Consider the following 20,505-nt stretch of genomic DNA (forward strand, 5'->3'; position numbering starts at 1 on the left):
TCCCTGCATAAGTTCCAAAGAACAATATTTTAAATCTTTCATATTTATTGTTGGTTTAAGATCTTTAGATATGCATTTTAATTAAATAACTAATAGTAAAAATATTCTTATACTTTGCTATTAAATATAATACATTTTAAGTTTGATTTTTTAAAAAAAAATTGTCGTTTGATAAAAATTGAAATGTTTTTATATAAAATAACATATACATTCTCAATATTTTTATATTTTTCAATTTTAATTTAAAAATGATAATTAATAATTTCACAAACAAAAAATGTAATTGAATATTTAATTAAATGTTACTCAAATGTAATGAGTAGGAAACGACAAATAAAACTGAGAACGATTCAAAATTGTTAGAAATATTAATGAAAACAAAAGATACGAAACACTTAAATTATGAAAAATTACCAACAAAAAACATGAGATTGATAATAAACATTATAAATGTATATAAAAACAAATAATAAATGAAACAGATTGTTAACAGTCTGAACAAGAAATGTTTGATGACACAGTGGAATGTTGAGTAGAACTTTTTGGATCTGGTTCACCATCACAAATATATTTACCTAAAATTTATTCAAAATATTTTTTATACTATTCGTAATTAAAGAAAACAATTTAAATTCAAATGTTTCATAAAAAAAATTAATATTTTTTTATTTAAAAGTAATATTAATCTTTTAACAATATTATAGCTAAATAAGTAAATAAAATTTTACCTGCGACAAAACGTCTTTTGATCAATGAAACTCTATAACCAGTACTTGCTAATTCAAATTCTACTCCAGACAATGTTGTACCCTCACAGTTAAATTGAGTTACAATTGTGGATATAGGACACAAATTATCAACCTCAAATCTTGCTTTTAATGAACCGGAACCCTGGCTTTCAGAATATTGAGCAAGTTCAGCAAACTTCCAAGTTACAGTTTTTGTATCAGATTGCCTACATATGTAAAGAAAAGTGTGTAATTTTTAATAAAACATAATATGGGTGTAAATTGATTTACCATTGTGCAGTTGGTTTCGACTGCATATTACGTATTGCTGAATTTAAATTAGCAGATACTGAAACATTGAGTAAAGGCAGAGGAACACTCATAGAGTGACTGTTAAATTTATAGTCAATTTTAAGATCTGTATAACTATTACTACATTTATAAAATGAAACTAATTGGAACGGACATGATGCTGCTGCAGTATTACGCAGTTTCACCTGAAATTCATAACATTTAAAATAATTAAAATTTCAAATAATTGATCATTAACATAAAATAACAGTAACTAACTTGATACTTAAGAATGTCAACATTAAAATAGGATGCCGTAGGATTTTGCTCAAATTGTTTACGCAACAATGATGTTAAAGCAGGCATATTGAATTCATAAATAATTGAATCACCAGCTGGAAGTGTGTTATCCCTGTAACAATGAATTTAATAAAACTATAAATTATATTTATATAAAATACTTCCTTACATTATCATAAGTTGTTTGTTTGGAAGGATATTTTCCACTCTCATAGTATTCTTCAATCGAAAAGACAATTTTGCTGGATTAGGATTATTAGCTAATATATTTGCAATACCAGCAGGAAATGATACCATCATATCTCCAAACATTTTCACTTGACATCTAAAACAAATATTATTTATGTATTTTATTTTTCACAAGTTTTTATTAACATATCAGTAAATACCTTGATTCGTTTGATCCTTTGAAATAGGCATGAATTATTTCATGAAATGCAACAGCCAATGGAATAGAGTCAGACAATCCAATTGTTAATGGTGATGGTCCTCTGGATGGACCTATGACTCCAGAAGAACGGAATTCAAGACTTGTCACACTATCTGTTCTGGCAATACTAATTGGACTGAGTTGATTGCGTGGTCCATTCTGTAAATAGAGACATGCATTATTATATTTAAATGTTATTGAATAGAAAGGTAAGATTATATAATGGATCATAAACATATGTTGAACTAATAACAATGTCATAAATAATTTTAGGTTACAATGAAATTATGAAATTGTCTGAGTACTTATTTTAAATTCTAGTTCAGTGGCATGCATTCAAGTTGTGCATTAACACACAAATATAAATTAAATATGTTCATTATTATAACAATAAAATATATTTTAAAAGATTATATTATAGTATAGTTATAATGTTATTTTACATTTAATTATAAAAAGAAATATAAGTTGTAATTTCAAGTCATTAAGATATTTTCCAAAGTTTTGCTATGTATAAAATAAAACAGTGTGGCGATTAGTTAATAGTATTTCTTATTGTCACACTATATTGAATAATACTCTATTGACTATTTTTTAGGGGTGAGCCATTCCTAGAGCCGATACGTGGTATGGGCTGATATTGGTGGTATCGATTTATTTTCAAAACTGATATTTGAACAGATACCGCAAAAAACAATTTTAGTATCAGTTCATGGTTTTTGGCAAAAAAAGTTTTTTTATGTATTATATTAAAAATCAACTTAATTTTTACTTGTGACTATTATTTCGAGTATTGGTTTTATATCGGTACATCGGTTATTGATAAAAAGTAGTATCGACCCTCCTTACTATTTTTATTTTCAATGTATGAATTGAAACTAATAAATTATAATATATTAATATATATAAGTTTAATTATAAATAGAAAGCCATTTTAATAATTATTCAGACTGATGATTATTAACATAATTATTAGTGAAATACTAAAAATTTTCTAAATTTTCATAAAAAGAAAAAAAATAATATTATTTCCAATGAAAGACCTAGCCCTAAACTGATTATCACTAAACTTGTATAATTTTATATTTAAATAATTACACAAGACATTTTTGGAAAGGCTCTATAAAATATTACAGAATGGATTTATAAATATCCAAAGGTAAATAAAAAAGGTAAATACAAAACATTTTTATGAGTAAATGTTTTATGAGAAAGTTACAAATAAATCTATGATAAAAGAATGTAATTAGAATATATATACATGTGTTTCGTATAGCAATTAAAATATAATAACATTTAATTTATATACATTTTTTTAATGCCCAATTTAAAAAAAAACTAATAAGAAATGCTACTGTTCTAATTAAAAATATTTGCAAGTGCATAAATATTATTTTCAATGAAGTTGAATAATTTTCATGATGTATAGAGAAAAATATTTTTTATTATCTATATGCAATGAATTTTTAACTTAAATGAAACAATTTGAAATCGATTTAATTATTATTTATTTGATTACCTCACGTCTAGATGGTGGACGAGGTATAGAGATAGAACCCAATGGAGGAGTTGTAGACTGAGACACTTGTTTCGGAGTGGACTGTTGAAGATCTTCAAAGAATAAATCACCTAGATCTAAATATTTTTATATTAAAAATTTGTATTTTAAGTTGGTTACATTTATGATTTATACCTGCAGCATATCTCGACATTACAGGGAAAACATTAGGCGGAGAAATTGATTTGTTTGTTAACGATAAAGTAGGGCTATTCAATGAATTAGACTGTTGAACTGGATTAGGAGCCTGGTCACTTGATTGGAATAAATTCAATCCTATCAGATCATTACTTACTTTTCTGAAATATAAATTGAATTAATTAAAATGTTTGTAATGTAAATTAAATACAGTATTTATCATGCTTACACAGAATTCAATTGTTGTGAAACCGATTTAGAACGTTTCATTGTACCATCATCATTACCTGATCCTCGCCGGTTCTTAATCAATACAAAAAATTAGAATATGATAAAATAATATATATAATTTGTTTATACAAAGTTACCTTTAAAGTCTGTGTTCCCAAGGGTAATAATGATATATTTTCAACAGTAGCTCTTAATTCATCAACACTTGCACTTATTGGACCTGATCCATTGCTTAATGGTTTTATTTCAACATGTAATCTTTTATCAGTCTCCTCATCTGTTAATTATATCAATATACTAAATTAAGCATATTCAGTAAACTTTCATGACAAAGATACAACAGTTAAAAATTAAATACCTGAATCTGATGATGAAAAAAAATTTCCTTTGTCAACGCTCCATTGTCCTGTTGGTTGTATACGATATCCTTCATCATCAATTTCTAGTGTACAATTCTTAGACTCTTCTTCTTCTTTTTCTTCACTAAATTTAGAAGCACATTTTAGTAATCTACAACATTTTTTACAACTTATTTCGAACTTACTTATCAGATTTGTCTTCCTTGCCTACTGTTTCACCATTTGTATCCTTCTTTTTTTTAGTTTTCTTTTCCTTACGTTTGTCTCGTCTACTCCTTAAAAACCCTGAACACACACAGACAATTATTTAACTTTATGACTCATAATGTGTTTACTACTGAGTACTCAATACAAAGATAAAGAAAATTAATATTATACTTATAGAAAGAGTATTTTTTAATATATATTTTTTTTTTTAATAGACTTTTGTCTTTTTATCTTTGTATATGGCACTATGATACTATGCAATTTAAAACATAAAACTAATAAAATAACTGTGAACAACATGCAGCTAAAATAAATATAATAACAATTCATAAATAAATAATATAATAATTAATAATAAATGCAACAGTAAAAGCCATTTCAAAGGATAATAAAAAGGACAAAAAAGAAATTCATTTTTGTAGGTTTTTCTTAGCTTACACGGAATTAAAATATACTTATAGCCTCATACATTTAATTATCTTGTAATAGGTTTACTTGAACTTTGTGTACGTGTATGTATTTGTATGGCATCATGCTAAATATAAAGATGTTAATAAAAATTATTATTTATTTAGTTTTAAAGCATATCTATCTGTAATAATGAATAAATTAATTTATAAATGCATATACAGTCCAAAAAATAAAATTAAGTTTTTTAAATAATGTGAAGCAATTAATATCGTTCATAATAACCAATACCAAATATATATGTATGTATATAATATAGAGATATATAGTGTCAACTAGAACCTATTTTAATAAAATGTAGTGAAATTAGTGTTTTAATTTTTGTAAAGGACAAAATTTAGTTTGATTTTTATAATTTTACTTTACCAAAAATGAACTGTGATTGATGCATAACTGCTAAATAGTTTACATGACAAATTAAAAAATTATGTATACTATTTGACCATTCTCCTTAATACGAATATAATTAATTTATTTATATTTTCATCATATGGTTAATAATAGTAATAATCTTATAATATTATTGCCAACATAAAAAATGTCACCTAAATAGCAGATTTTTAAATTTTAATATAAAATTGTAACATGAATAATAGATTATAAAGACATAATTATAAATACTATTATTTTATTAATTTAATGAACTCTGAAAAGAATTATCTTTAATTATAAATATATTATTTAATGAACATTGTAATGCATTTTAATTAGAAATATATCAAATTATACAACATTAAACCACAAATATATTTTATTTAATTCAGAAGTTTAAAAGAAATATTAATAACAATATATGTATAAAATATGTTTCAGAATAATAACTTAAATGTGCTCAACAAAATATAATTTTTAATGTATGTACCTAATTAAATACTTCATATTTTAAATATAATCCAATAAAAACGAAAAAGATTATATAGTAAAATAATTATAAACTACTTTGTTAAAGTTTATTATCTGAAACTTACTATATTCATATATTTGTTTGGACAGCAGGCATCAAGAATAAGAACTAATTGATTTAAAAATAGCACTTTAGAAGGAAGAATACTTCATATCTACAGGAAAATACTAAAAATAATGCAAACATGCAAGAAACTTCATACCTAAGGATCAATAAAAATAAATAAAAATTACATTTTGATCCACGAATGGAATTCTGAGGAAGTGAATAAGCTGTGTGATCAGTACTTAAACTGACAGTTCTGTTTGATTTTGAAAAAGCACCTGTAACACAGCTTTTACTTAAACAACAACACAAAAGCTTATAAACAATTTATATAAATAAAGAAACATGCATAAATCATAATGTAGCAGAACAATAATGAATTATACAGATATTTTACAGATAAGGTGTGTATTAAATTTAGTTATTTTAATATTTATGTGTTATTTAAAACAACATAGTAAAAATAAAAATGGGTAAGAGATTAATATAAGATAAATTACTAATATGAATAGTATGAATACTGAGACATAATTTATATAAATTAATCTATTGTTATTTTAATAGTTACAATTTAAAAAACTAAATTATTTAACTAACTCTATAGTTATTAATTTATTATAATTTTTTTTTAAAAATATTGTATAATTATATGTAAAAGTATACTATTATAAAGACTTAAAAAGATATGAAGAAAAAGAAAAAAAAATAAGACCAAAAAATATATGGTAGGATACGATTAAGAATGATATGATGGCCATTAGTGTGTACTAGGGGATGTAGAAAATCCAGACAAGTGAAGGATTAGGACAAATATAGCCAACCCCAAATAGTTGGGATAAAGATAAAGGATAAGAAGACGAAGATTTGTAAAAGTATACTATTTTTATTACATTAACTACATTCAGTAGTTTCATAACCTATAAAAATTAAAAACTATTATCAACATTGAACAGAATTCCAGAACACAGTTATTAAGCAATTATAACTCACATTAATGTAAACCATCAATAAATATTATAAAATATATTTTAATTGAGTTAATTGTATAATACATTTTTTTTTTTTTGTTTGTTTATATTATAGGAAAAAGTTATATTAATTTATTACTTTTAAAATGAGTTTTAGAATTTTTTAACAGTGCAATATTAATATTTTTATACTCAATGAGATAATAAAACAATAATAAATACACTCAAAAATTAATATAATATGTGAAGTTATTTCTAGGTAATTATATGGAAATGTAATTGTTTATTCTTCTTTAATTCAAGAACCAAGGATATTATTGGACATTTTTAATTAAAAAAAAATTAATATATAATTCTAAGTTGAGTTCTTAAATCTTGATTCTTAATTATAGTTATAATTTTTATTACAAAATTATGAGTTTAATATAAACAAAATTAGATAAAAGACCACAACAATTATATGTTATAATAGAAATTAACCGACACACTTTTAGTGGTCACTATTCTCTTGCGAAATTTTATAAAGTTATACATAAAATATACACTTAGTATACTATAAAATAATGTTGGCAATATCAAGTTTAAAAAAATATACTTCTGAAATGTATGTGGTGATTAAGTTGGGGTAAAATAATTATTAAAAAATATCTAAGAAAATTAACACTAATGTATTAAGGGGACATGGTCAAACCATACTAACTAGTATACAAAATAATATAATTGTATAAAGCAACTAAAAAGATACTTAATTACCGATTGCTGGTACGGTGCAGAAAAATTCTACTAAAATAGCTGTTCTGGTAGGCCAATTGCGAGGTTGAAAAAAATTTATTGTTTAATGAACATACCGTGGGAGTTGGAGATGAAGATATTGAGTAAGGATGTTGCTCTGGAGGACTGGTAATTGGTAGCATCTTTCTTGTCCCTTATACCGCTATTACCTTCACGTTTTGCTGTAGAAGGCTTTTCAGATGCAACACTATTGGCACATGAATTTTGTGGTGTACTTGTTAACACTGGTGAATTGGTTCCTTGGATTGATCTTGTATCACTTGATGAATCAGGTACTTGATTGATAATATTAGATGTGCTATTTAGACATACTTCCTCAAATTCAATATTTTCTATTAAATAATAAATAAAATAAATCATTTAGAATCATATAAATCACTGAGAAATTAATTTTAATAGTACCTGGTTTTTCTAATCCTGTACATTTAGTTAAAACAAATTGCTGTAATAACTTATCTACTGATAATTCTGAACATTGTTTTTTAAATTCAAAATGAACCTAATGCAGAATATTATACTTACAATTACTTTTTAATATAAAATACATTGGTAATTAATTAAGTTTTATAATATGTCTTCAGTTGTAACTAACCTTTCCAATTTCTTCATGATTTGTTTCAATTAACTCAGTATACAAGTTGAGAAAATCTTTCATTTGTCTTAAATGTGATTCTTCAACTTCTTGAAAAATCTATATTGAATTGTTTAATATTTGAATATTTAATATACGGTTCAGTGTAGTTTATATTTATATATATAATGTACATGTGTATAAAAAAAATTAATAAAAATATAACCAATATTAACCTTGCAAGCTGTAGTCATTTTTTTTTCAAATTCTTCTTTCACGGCATTATATTTGTCAACTAATACTTTATAATCATCTTGAGCTTTTTTTAATTTTAGTTCTGCTTTTTCGATATCTTTGGCAGAAGCATTATCTTTTCTCAGTTTATCTAGTTCTCCACCTTTTTGTACATATGTATCTTTAGCTTTCTGTAAAGCCAAAGTGGTTGATTGTATGGCTTGTACAGAATCCAAAGTGCCACTTTGTTCTTCTTTAACCTAATAAATTGAATTATTTGTTGTTAACAAAGAAAATGTGACAAATTTATTTTTATATTTTTACTTGTTAATTATACTTACAGTTTTATGTTTTTTATGTAATTCATCAGTATACTTTGTAACATCTTTTACTAGCTCACAAATTTTATGTACCATCTGTAAATGTAATGTGGTGAGTTTTTCTATAGATCCTCGTAGTAATATCCATAAAGGATTGAAAGTTCCTGCTGCTGAACTGTTACTGGTTTGTTTAGATAGTTTTGCAAGTAATTTTGAACATGTTTCTTCAATATTTGTTCTGCAAATAAAATATGTATATTAGCAAAAAAAAGAAACAGTTAAAAAATTAAAATTAACTTACCTTTCTCTCAAAAAATCTGACAAATCTTTACTAGCTATTAAGCCATATTTCATATTATGGTACAAAATATCAAATCCATTATTTTTTTCACCCTAAAACAAGATATTCATATAGTGATAAATTTAACGAGATTAAAATTACATTTTCAAATAACTTATCATATAGGTACAATTACATCACAATATAACTCAATTTTACATTCATTTTTATAACTTATATTCTTAAAATGAAAAGTATTAAAATTTAATTTATCAATTAAATCATTGCCTAATATAATTTATAAACAATAATAGTTAATAATAAATGTATTTATGGTACTAAAACACTAAAATTAAAAACTTTACACACATATGCTACAAAATATGCACTTATAATTAAATAGAAAAATGAAATAAAAATAAATGAAATATTATTACTATAAATATATATATAAATATTATCAAAAAAATATTAAATTAATCAGTATCACTTAAAACACATTTCTGCTTACACACCTACGTGTTGGGAAATTAGAAAGAAAAGATGCATTTGCATCAAAATCCCAGCCTTACTTATAAGCTCACTTTGAAACCAGCATAAAGTGAGTCTTATAACTGAATTTATCTTATAGGTAAAGTGGAAAAAGATACAAACAAAAATCTGAATATAATTACTAATTTTATTTTACTACATTTTTACTTAATTTTTACTAATTTACTTTTTTGTTTTAACTGTATATAAGATATTACATAATATGTATTATTTAATACAATTTTTATTCTTTATTAAAAATATTTGTGATTTGTTTTTTATAATTTTCAACTATTTTGGAAATATACTGCTGTACTGATAAGCAGCTCTCCTCAACAAATCTATGGCCTTTAGAATGTCTTTGTTTGATAGTGATTCAACTATGATATCAATAAATAATTAGTAACATAGAAGTTAATTTTTAAAGATTTTTCTTACAAAATTTGAACCTTAAAACTGAATTTTTTTTATATATTTGAATACATCCGGATCGTTCCAGGCGATTTTGAGTCTAATAAGTGGCATTTACTGTAATATCCAATAGTATGGTAAATAAAATCTTTTACATTTTAAATAAGTAAAATACTTGTATATAATGACCAATATTTAATGATTGAATGTGATAAGAAAACCTAAATATACAAGGAACTAATTTTTTATCTTATCTTTATGAAATATGCAAGAAGAGCGTATTGAACAGAAATTGAACTAACAATTTTTGTTTTTATACTTTTTATAGCCTCTAACAATAAAACCATTAAAGTGAACTCGTTGGTTAAACCAACTCACAGGACTGACTCACTAAGTCATTTAACCGAGCACTCCAAAAATATACAATTGTTCGGATACGACAGATACTTCCCAAAAAGCTAGGAGCAAACGTAATGATGAAAACGATGTACGCGGTGATTACAGCTGTACAGCTTTGATAATATTTACCCAAAAATAATCACAAAAATCCACAACAGTCATGGTGACGACGAGAGGCACTGGTCATTCCAGAACCAAAACGGATGTCACGAAAACGTTTGGCGGCGACGTCTTTGTGATCGGTGTCGCGCGTGACGGATGCGGTGGCGGCGGGTAGAGCCGCAGGCCGACAGCAGAAAAATCGTCGCCGGTATTGACGATGTGATCGCGGACGGGCGTTGGGTTAATGCGTAAACGCGATTTCGCAACACTCGTCCAGCACACAGCCGACGGGAACGGTATGTATTGCGCAGTAAAAATGAATGACTACGACAATTGAACGGATAATAATAATGATGGTATTATTAACAATGTCGTTCGGGCGAACCGACTGCGGGAATGATAAAAAAAAAAAAAAGTAAATATAATAATAATAATAATAATGTAACGAAAAATAATCGAAACGAACTACGGGACGCTGGGAGGAAGACGAACTGATTAAAAATCGGTCGCTATCACCGCGAAACGGTTTACGCCCACTCGTCACTGCCCCGCTACCGCTACCACCGTCGGTCCACCTGACGCCGCAGCGCCCGCCCGCGTTACCCGCCCGTTGGGGCCAGTGTCATCGATGGGATATCGGAGCAACTGCTCCCGCGTCGAGCTCATGGAAGAAAACGAGCGCGTCGCGACCGGATCGCGGGTTTGCGTTATCCGCTACGGCGGTGGCGGCGGCAGCGGCGTATTCGCGTTCGTACTGATGCTGTTACAAAGTATAATGGCTGACGGGATATTTTCATGTATCGCAGTCACTTGAAATACGAACAAGTTCATCGGATATTTTCGATTTGTCGGCCAATTTAACCTATATTGCAGCGTTTGTTTGAACATTTTGTGATTTTATTTGCTAATATTTTTTCGTACTTCGCGGCGTCTGGCTTTTAAATCCATTACCCGAAGAAACAAATAACCAACCAATAATACGACGGCATACAATTAATACATAAATGTTATTCTATTTTAAAATATTAAAGCAGTTAAGTAATGTCAGAGGGCCATGGTTTGTAGCATTTCCTTATATTTATTACAAACAGATAATTTCAGATAAAGTTAAGAAAATTACAAAAAGTACTTGTACACTATTTTTATTTCCACAAAGTCAAGTTTACATTTCGAACTTCATTATGCTTTACGTGTTTGTGATTTTTTGTGACATTTTGTTCATTATAACGTGTATTTTTTCTCCTAAAACCACAACGTTTATTTTAAGTGTTACACATGTTAGTTATTTAATTATACTGTCAAACGATTTTCTATGTAAATTAATAAAATATTCTTTAATATACCTAGTTAACTATTTATTTTTATTGAATATTTTAATTCACATTACTTGTTTTATTAATTTTAGATCTATTTGTGCGTTGTAAAATATTTAATGGAAACTAGCATATATTGTAGTTTCAAGCTAAAAACTCTATATAAATGTTGTATTTTAAAACATATGAAAACTTATTAAAAAACGTTTTACACCATTCATAATCAAGTATATTTACACCAAGTTATCTTGAAAAATTGTCTGTACACTATACTGTTAGCTTATACTGTAAGCTTATGTTGTATGATTTTATTATAATTTTAAATTTAACAAATAAGATTTAATTATTAACGTTTTTTAAACCATAAAATCACAGAATAATCTGTTTTTTATGATGTATATGTTTGATTGTTAACGGTCAGGAAAAACTGATAGTTGAAAAACGCGGTTTTCTCATGTATATATTTCGAGACAATGTTCATTAATGTTTAACGAGCTCCTATAAAATATAAAATGGCGTAGCGTGGCAACTAAAGGATTAGAAATTCCAAAATAATTGCTAGTTTAATACGCCTTGACATAGAAAATAATTAATGGTTTTGACGTGTGGACGAATATTACTTAACGCACTGAATTACTATGTCTCACTTGACGCTCGCATTTAACAACAACGTAGTTTTGATGTTATGTAATACGAAAGGTCACATATAGTTAATAATTACGTATACCATGGAATACACGAACTATTAATATAATAATAATATATTCTGTAAAAATATCTATTCAGTACTCGGCCTTTTTTTTTTATCGTACATTACGCGTAGTCGATGGTTTTTGTATTTACATGTTACATACTATTGGTACCTAGTGCATACGGATTTGTTCATCGAGTGACATTCACAAATAATCATTATGGTACCACCGGTATTCAAGTAAAAATCGGAATCTAAAATCGATCCATCAGTGTATCATTGTATATATTTTCTTAAAATGTGTTACACTTATTCTAGATACTTGATACCTTATAGATAGCTATGTATGTGCACTGTATCGCACTCGTTAGCGTTACATAATACATGTATAGGTTGGCGGGGTACAACTGAAAAAGATTATACTAATTATATTAGTTACTTTTACACGTTTTAATTTGATAAATTTTGATGTTTAATTGAAAAATATTTTCATATTTAAAAAGGTCAAGGCCTAATTTTACTATAAGATTTAGCGTTCAGCTAATTTATATACATTTATAAATTATGAGTATATATTTCTATATCTGCAGTGACGCAATTGTATCGATAATGTTAGGTGAGTAATAAACCGCAGGGGCTTGCGTTTACAACAGTCCTGTTTTATTGGTTTTATTTATTTTTTTAAAATTATAAAATACCAATTTACGTCATAATATATTCAAAGTTAAAACAATCTATAAGAGTAGGTTTTACTTTGATTGTTTACTCTATAATATAGAGTATACTACATATTATGTAGTTTGATTCGACTCACCCAACTTGTCATCCGTTGAATATAGAGTACAATCGTGTACAAGAAAACGTTTGTTTATTTGTTGTGTTATAATTAAAATTGGTGTATTACAATAATTTTTAATGCATTGCATATATATACATAAATGTTTAGTATATTTTATTTATTTAGTTATACCTAAAAAAAAAAAAAAATACCATGATATGCACAATAAAATGTGATCTAATGGTAATTTTTTAATACTAAATATCATAAATACATTTATTGACTCAAATTTTGATTTACTATTGGTTTTACGGATATTGTTAAAAATAGAGTTATATTTAATTTATTTTCTAAACTTAAACGCATTTTGATAACTTTACACGTTATCATCAATGGGTCGGCATTGAATATAAAATGTTATATAATTAATATAAAAATAAATAAACAAATAGCTTATATATAAAAATAAATAAATGCTTAGCCTGGAATATTATTTAATTTTTAAAGTACGACAGGTTTCGAATTAAAAAGTCCGTCGTATAATATAGATACATATAATTATCAAAAGACGTTCCTATTTACATGTATGTACGAAGTACAGTTATTAATAGAGGTCGGATTAATATTCTCTTAAAATCCTTAAAATATGATGTTTTTATGTCATTTAAAAAACAATATATTCTCTAAATATTTTTAAAAATACCAAATTTATGATGATTTATGTCTTTAAAAATACAAATATTCTTTCAATATTCTGTAAAAAGATTATTTTAATTACTTGGTTTAAATTTATCAATTAGTAAATGTTATTATTAATATGATTTACAGTAACTTTTTTTACGGTTTTAATGCAAATTTTAACCGTACGTGGATTACCCCTGATACCTAGTGATTAATTTTTATTACAACCTAGAAGGACATAAAAATAATTCATATTGTGAATATTGTATTTGTTGATCAATATTATCAAAATACCGATGTACGTAGTACAATCGGTAATATACAATTATTTTCTTTGAAAAAAATATCTATAAAAATAAAACCTTCAAAAATAAAAATGTTTATAAAATATTCTCAATATATTCTAACGTATTAAATCTTCCCTAACTCCTAAAATATGATTTTTTATGCAAAATAAAATTTTTTCTCTGAATTCTGTGTTTTATGAATCGTAAAAATATCTCACTCTCATTTACATTGACATATCTGCATAGACTAGAAACAAATATGTAAAATCATAAAAATTCGACTTCTAGTTATTAATAATGAATAATATATATTTCTATATTTTTGTATAAATAATCTTTAATCTATTTTTCAACATGGCTGGACCACAAGTTTCGACTTCTCCAAATATTTCCACAACAATTAAAATATTGAATTGAGTATATAGTATCGGTGTATTTGTATTTATTATAATCATAGTTCCAGTAATTGTTTCAATGTCAATTGTTTGATTATATTAACTCAAAAATAAACATAATATATTCATTACTTTTTCGTATAGAATTTAATTATATCAGTATACGAATGAAAAATGTATAAAAGATATTTTTTATTCATTTCACTATTGACTCTTGCGGATACATTTGTATTCATTTTATAGGTGATGGCAATCGAGGTTTCAATACTTTAATTGATAATAATACTAAGTAATAAAAAATAAATAAATAATTTAAATGATTCATAACACACATAATAATTTTTAATTTATAAATATAAATATTACTACAAGTATGTAAATATCTATGCTTATAAATCGATTTTAGAACTTTTTATTCGGCCAATACAATATGTATTATAAATGTACAATTTATGTAGTATCTCGGATTGAAATTCAACTTTCTGCATGCTAATTATAATAAAATTAAACCACTATTATAGAAAGCAACTATATTCCAAAGTTATCACATAATAGCGAAATTTAACATTTCGCTGTTATGCATCTGTTCTCTATTGTAAATATTTTAGTAATTTTGTTTGTATTTTTCATATCTTGGTAATCGGTAGGTTTATGCTGGATGTTTGTGGGAAACAAATTTAACTAGACATGAATGTACGTATTACATATACATAAATAAATTACAAAAATAAGATACAGCAATATTGAAAAAGTTATATTTTATGTTTTATTTATATATTTGTTAAATTTATTTTCGTATAATACTTAACAGTGGAGTTTGTATTATAACTACTTATATTGGTGTAATAATTTTATTATTGTGTTAGGTTTTGTTAACGTTTGTAATATTATGTTTTAAGGACTCATGTCCATATATAAACTTGGTAGACTCATAATTATTTAATAACACGATAAAAAGTTACATCAAGAATTATTTTCATATTTTTGCATTTACCATTAGAAATGCACCCTTGAGATTTACACTACTGTTTACTATGTCATCGGTACGCCACAGGATCCATTATCTATTGCAAATTTTTCATAGCTTTAAATAAAGAATATTATGGCACGCTCGGCGGTTCACGCACGAATGATTTGAAATGATTTGCAAATATTTGTCTTGTATACGATGATAAACACGTACAATCGTTATCGTGCCTACAAAAAGTAATGCGAGAAAATATCAAATTTTTTTTAATAGAAAAAAAATAATTGAGTCACATACACGAAGTTGAGAATTGTATTTCATATATCTTTGCTACAATATAGATTTAATATTATTATGTAGTTATTATTTGTTCGTCAACAGTTCTAATAGAAATCAATTATTTATTATTCATAGTACAGCCTTATATATTTCATTTTTTCAATACTTAATATATATTATAGTTACCTACTACTTATTATTATGTCTATATTAAGGTCCATTTAGTTTAATGATGTTCAATTTAAAGTCAAAACAATTTCGTTCTGTCAGACGCTTCTGTCATTCATTTAAAATAAGGTTCAACTACTATCTTTATACACAGCTATGTTCGCTACAGTTATAGCATAAGCAAATATCAAATATAATACTTACACCACGATTGAGTTATTTAATCAAATGACTACAGAAATAAATATTAAATAAACGTTAAATTGCTACAATATTTGTATGTTTATTATATTCATGATATACTTATATTCTTGTCAGTGGCGTAACAAGGACATGGTGAACTGTGCCTACGTCTGGGACTCGAATTGCAAATAAGCGCAAAATCGTGTAAGATTTGTACTTATATTTTATCTTCAAAACGAAATTTTTCCATCACACTATTTGAAATATGTAGATTTTGTCTAATTGTACATTTAATGATGAAATTATGAAAATAAGACAAGGGATTTTATGTAGGAAATTTCATAAGAAAAAATGATCGATGAATTCGCCATTTTTAAAGCGAAAATAGTAAATTTTCAAAGTTTAAAATGTACACAGTAATGATAACTTATAAATAAAAATTTTATTCTTAAAAAAATTAGTAAAATTTAAGTATGAAAATATATTGTCATATGAAATTTTTAACTAGTTAAAAGTCATTTTTTATATGTTTACCAGGGGCCAAGGGCGGACTGGCAGGGCGGGTAGGTGGCCATATATATCGTGTAGGCGATGGTATTACGTATGAATTTGATGATCCAATTAAATTGGAAACCAATTCAATCGATTGCATTGACCAAGAAGTTAAAACGAAAATTGAAATGGATAATTTTAATAGTATTTTTATAATTTATTAATTTGATTTATATAGTATTTTGGTATTTTTCATTTTAGTATTTTAGTATAGATATTATAGTATAAGACTGGTTTTAACAGATTTATTGGCGTTTGCCATTTTATTTTTATTTTAACTTATATACTTATTATGTGTTGAATATTTATAATTATTTTATTTATAACTAAAACTTATGACAAATTAACTTAAAATTGAAGTTTTCTGTGTCCATTTTTTGGAAAGAACAGTTAATACTTCGGATTCTTTAATTTGTATTTCTCGATGTATGTGAAGATATGCCAATCCATTTAAACGTGACTTGTGTTTTGAAGGTTTTGATTCGCCATAACGTGGAAAACGATCTCTCAACCGTACTTTTACTTACTGGTAACGCTGCAAATATTTTCAAAAGTATAAATACTGATTCATATATTTTGAAATCACATAAATTTAAGCCATCAATTGCGTTTTTTTTTTTAGCGGTAAGGTATAGCAACAGTTTTTGAATTTTTCGTACCACAATCCAAATTCAGCTTTTCCGACAGAAAAAAATATTTTATTGCATGTCTTTTTCATAAAATTTGAAAAGATTTTTAAAACTTGAAATTTGTTCATTTGTTGGATTTTGTCCAGTTGGTAAAAAGCATTTAAAACTTGTAAGAAGATTCTTATGTTTTAAAAATCGATCAGAAAGACTGTTAAGAATCCATGGAATTGAACGTCTGTTGTATTCTTCAATATTTTCTGATGGTGTATTACATCGGTTAGTTTAATGTTTTGTTAGTCTAGGTATAGACATGGTCAGGTCTAAATTAGAGGCAATTTGTTATGCTTCTAGAAATAATTGCTTAAATTTATTTTCAACATTACTTCTAAGACGGCGGAAAATAGACACTACACTTTCTACTTGATTAACTGCAGTAGGAAGATCTATATCTGTCGTTTGAAGTATTTTACTTATTGGTAAAGTACCTATAAGATAATAATTTTTCTGAACAATGTAATGAAATAATAAATGAAGATTGACGAATACCATTTAAAAGTAAAAATGCTCCTGTTGATGAGTCTTACAGTTCCACGTTTGAATTTCTTCTAACGCCGCCACTATAAGTAATAAAAATTGATTGAATACTATTATTGAATCGTGTCGTTCAACCCATCTAGTTGTGCATAACTGAACAAGTTTAGTTTTATTAATATCAGGAACTAAAAGTTGAACTTGATTTTTTTAAATAATTTGACGTTTTGGTAGGTATATTATAAAACGTGTGTACTTTTTATACGACACCAAATCTATTCCTAATTGGTACTACGTCAACAGCATTAGATTAAGCCAAATTTAAACGGCGTGAAATACAATGTACATAAAGTGCAGTTGGATATTTTTCTGTTATACACGCTTGTACACCTATAAATTTGCCACTAGAAAAATCTGTATTTGCAACCTATCATTGCTTCAAATTAAGTTGTTCGATTAACAGACTTGGGTAAAATACTTTTTAAAAGTATACAGAATAAATACTCAAATACTTACAAAAATAGTATTCCAAATATGTATTCAAATACTTTATACAAATTGTATTCCGAATACATTATTTAGAATACTTCAAAAGTATTCCTAATACTTTTAAAATACTTCTAGTTTACATACTATAAAAATAATAGATGTTCACTCAACAGAAATATTTGAAATTACAGACTAAGTATATGTTACTTTATTGTATTTTTATATTACATAACTGTTATAGTTTATAGTTTACAATAATAATAAATACCTGATATTAGTTTTTACAAGATTCGACGGAGAAGTAATAAAATCATTTAAAAAAATAGACGATTTGACGGTATTCAAAATACTTTATCGAATACTTTTAAAAAAAAGTATTTAAAAAGTATTCGAAATACTAAAAAAGTATTCTGAATACAGTATTCCGAATATTGTACTCGGAATACTACCCAAGTCTGTCGATTTGTTTAAAAAGTTTTTGATAAATAGGAGTGGAGAAATACAAACATTTTAAAATTTAAGTATTGTTAACATATATTTTTTAAAAGAAACATACTTTTAGCGGATACCTAAAATTGAAATACCGTCTTTAACCGGTACTGGGAGAGATTGATGAGCTTAAATAAATGGGGGGGGAGGTATTTATCTAAGCTTATCAATTCATCAATGACAACATTTTAACACCACTGATGAATAGGGGCCTCTAAAATTAGTTTGCATCTGGGCTTCAAAATCTTAGTTGCAGCACTGAAACGAAGGCCAAAAATTAAAAAAAAAAATGCTCGCTGAGAAAGCTTCGGATGATGTCAGAAATATTTTACCGCATGACTACTTTAAAGTAAATACTCATTGGAGAACATACGATGTTCTAATAAATGTGTTTGAAAAAAAATGAAAATATATATGAAGTATTAGGTACATTTAATACACAACGTTTTAAAGAATTCGCCAAAAGCTTTCATTTAATTAATAACGATAATTTAAAATACGTTCCTCTTAAATCAAATGCCGAATCGGGAATTACAATAAAAGAAGAGTTTCTTCAATTTATTTCATTTTTTAGTTAAACTTTTAAAAAAATTACACATAAAAGTAACACAAAATCTCAAAATGTTGACGACAGTTCAACAGAATTTAGTGATAATTTTGAAACAAAGTGTAAGTTTGGAAAAAAATTAGGCTACTGCAGTTGTCCACCACATTTGTTAGAATATTTATATAAATATATCATGTATCAGAATTTTCAAACTTATATTTGGTATACAAATATATTCTCACTCTCTCCTGTATTCAAGCAAACTGCGAACGTGCATTTTCAAAATTAAAAAAATTAAAAATAGATCAAGGAGTGCAATGAAGGAAAATTTATTAAAATATTTAATGCTGATTACCATAGAAGCAGATATTATTCCAGAAACAGACATAATTATAGTTGCTATTGGTAAAAGTTCTGGAATATTTAGCAATTTATTAATTTTTTTTAACAATATTAGTAATTTATATTAAAAATAGTATTTTAATTTCGTAATATTGAAGTAATTTGTTTTATTTTGTTAATGAATTTTGTTCGATTAAGTATAGTACTCAATTGTAAGATAAAAACATTTTTTCCACAAATCTGTTTAGTGTATTAATATAACATTGTATTAATGTATTTTATAACAAATTTAATTATGTATTTCAAATAAAATTACTGTTAACGACCAAGATTGATTATCGCGTGAAAGGAAGGAATGATTATATTATATTGAAGTAAATAAACTCCCACGTTTAGACGTGCTTAAAAAGTTATTTTATTTAAAATAAAAATTGTAACAACTAACATGAGTCGCTTATTTGTTAATTTTAAAATGTGTACCCTACCTGGGCCTTCAGGTTCTCAGTCCACCCATACCAGGGGCACTAACGAATCTTCCTACGCTAATGATTCTTGTATAATAAAAACTTTTAAATAATACAGGATTACTAAATTAATAATTACTTAGCCAAATTACTCTATTTTATTCACTTAAAAATAAATATTTAGAATTCATTTTTTCTTCTATATGAATTGCAACAAATAAGTTTCTTAAAACGAAAAATAATGAAGCAGCTACATAAATATTTGTTAAAAATCATTCGATATAATTAGTTTTAGAATAAGAAATTACTATAGGTGTGTATTATTAATTATTATACTTCTGTGTAGAAATAAAGTGTCTTATACGCCGATCAAATTTTACGTACAAACACGGATACACAACTTGAATTAAGTTAATACTGAATAAAATGTATATGCTCCCTATAGTGATCAAG

At 25.9% G+C, this 20,505-nt stretch overlaps 1 protein-coding gene across 4 annotated transcripts; it reads right to left on the minus strand.

The window, feature by feature from the left end:
• Positions 1-307: 307 nt before the first annotated feature.
• On the minus strand, positions 308-10,769 carry LOC112682943 (F-BAR domain only protein 2). Of its 4 annotated transcripts, none has more exons than XM_025553730.1 (20): positions 10,295-10,769; positions 8,846-8,937; positions 8,566-8,782; positions 8,227-8,484; positions 8,012-8,110; positions 7,822-7,918; positions 7,476-7,751; positions 5,848-5,937; positions 4,221-4,320; positions 4,035-4,159; positions 3,814-3,953; positions 3,675-3,748; positions 3,443-3,606; positions 3,269-3,384; positions 1,709-1,908; positions 1,489-1,644; positions 1,299-1,431; positions 1,020-1,225; positions 729-955; positions 308-575 (listed from the first exon to the last, which is right to left on the minus strand). In XM_025553730.1, the coding sequence occupies exons 1-20, from the start codon at positions 10,325-10,327 to the stop codon at positions 487-489; spliced, it is 2,892 nt and encodes a 963-aa protein (XP_025409515.1). In that variant the 5' UTR covers positions 10,328-10,769; the 3' UTR covers positions 308-486. The 4 variants fall into 4 exon arrangements, with proteins under 4 accessions (XP_025409515.1, XP_025409517.1, XP_025409518.1 ...); XM_025553732.1 differs by having other exon boundaries at positions 309-575; positions 7,569-7,751; XM_025553733.1 differs by lacking the exon at positions 5,848-5,937 and having other exon boundaries at positions 309-575; positions 7,569-7,751.
• Positions 10,770-20,505: the final 9,736 nt, after the last annotated feature.

This window comes from Sipha flava, unplaced genomic scaffold, assembly GCF_003268045.1.
Source record: "Sipha flava isolate LNK unplaced genomic scaffold, YSA_version1 216_pilon_pilon, whole genome shotgun sequence".
NCBI lineage: Eukaryota > Metazoa > Arthropoda > Insecta > Hemiptera > Aphididae > Sipha > Sipha flava.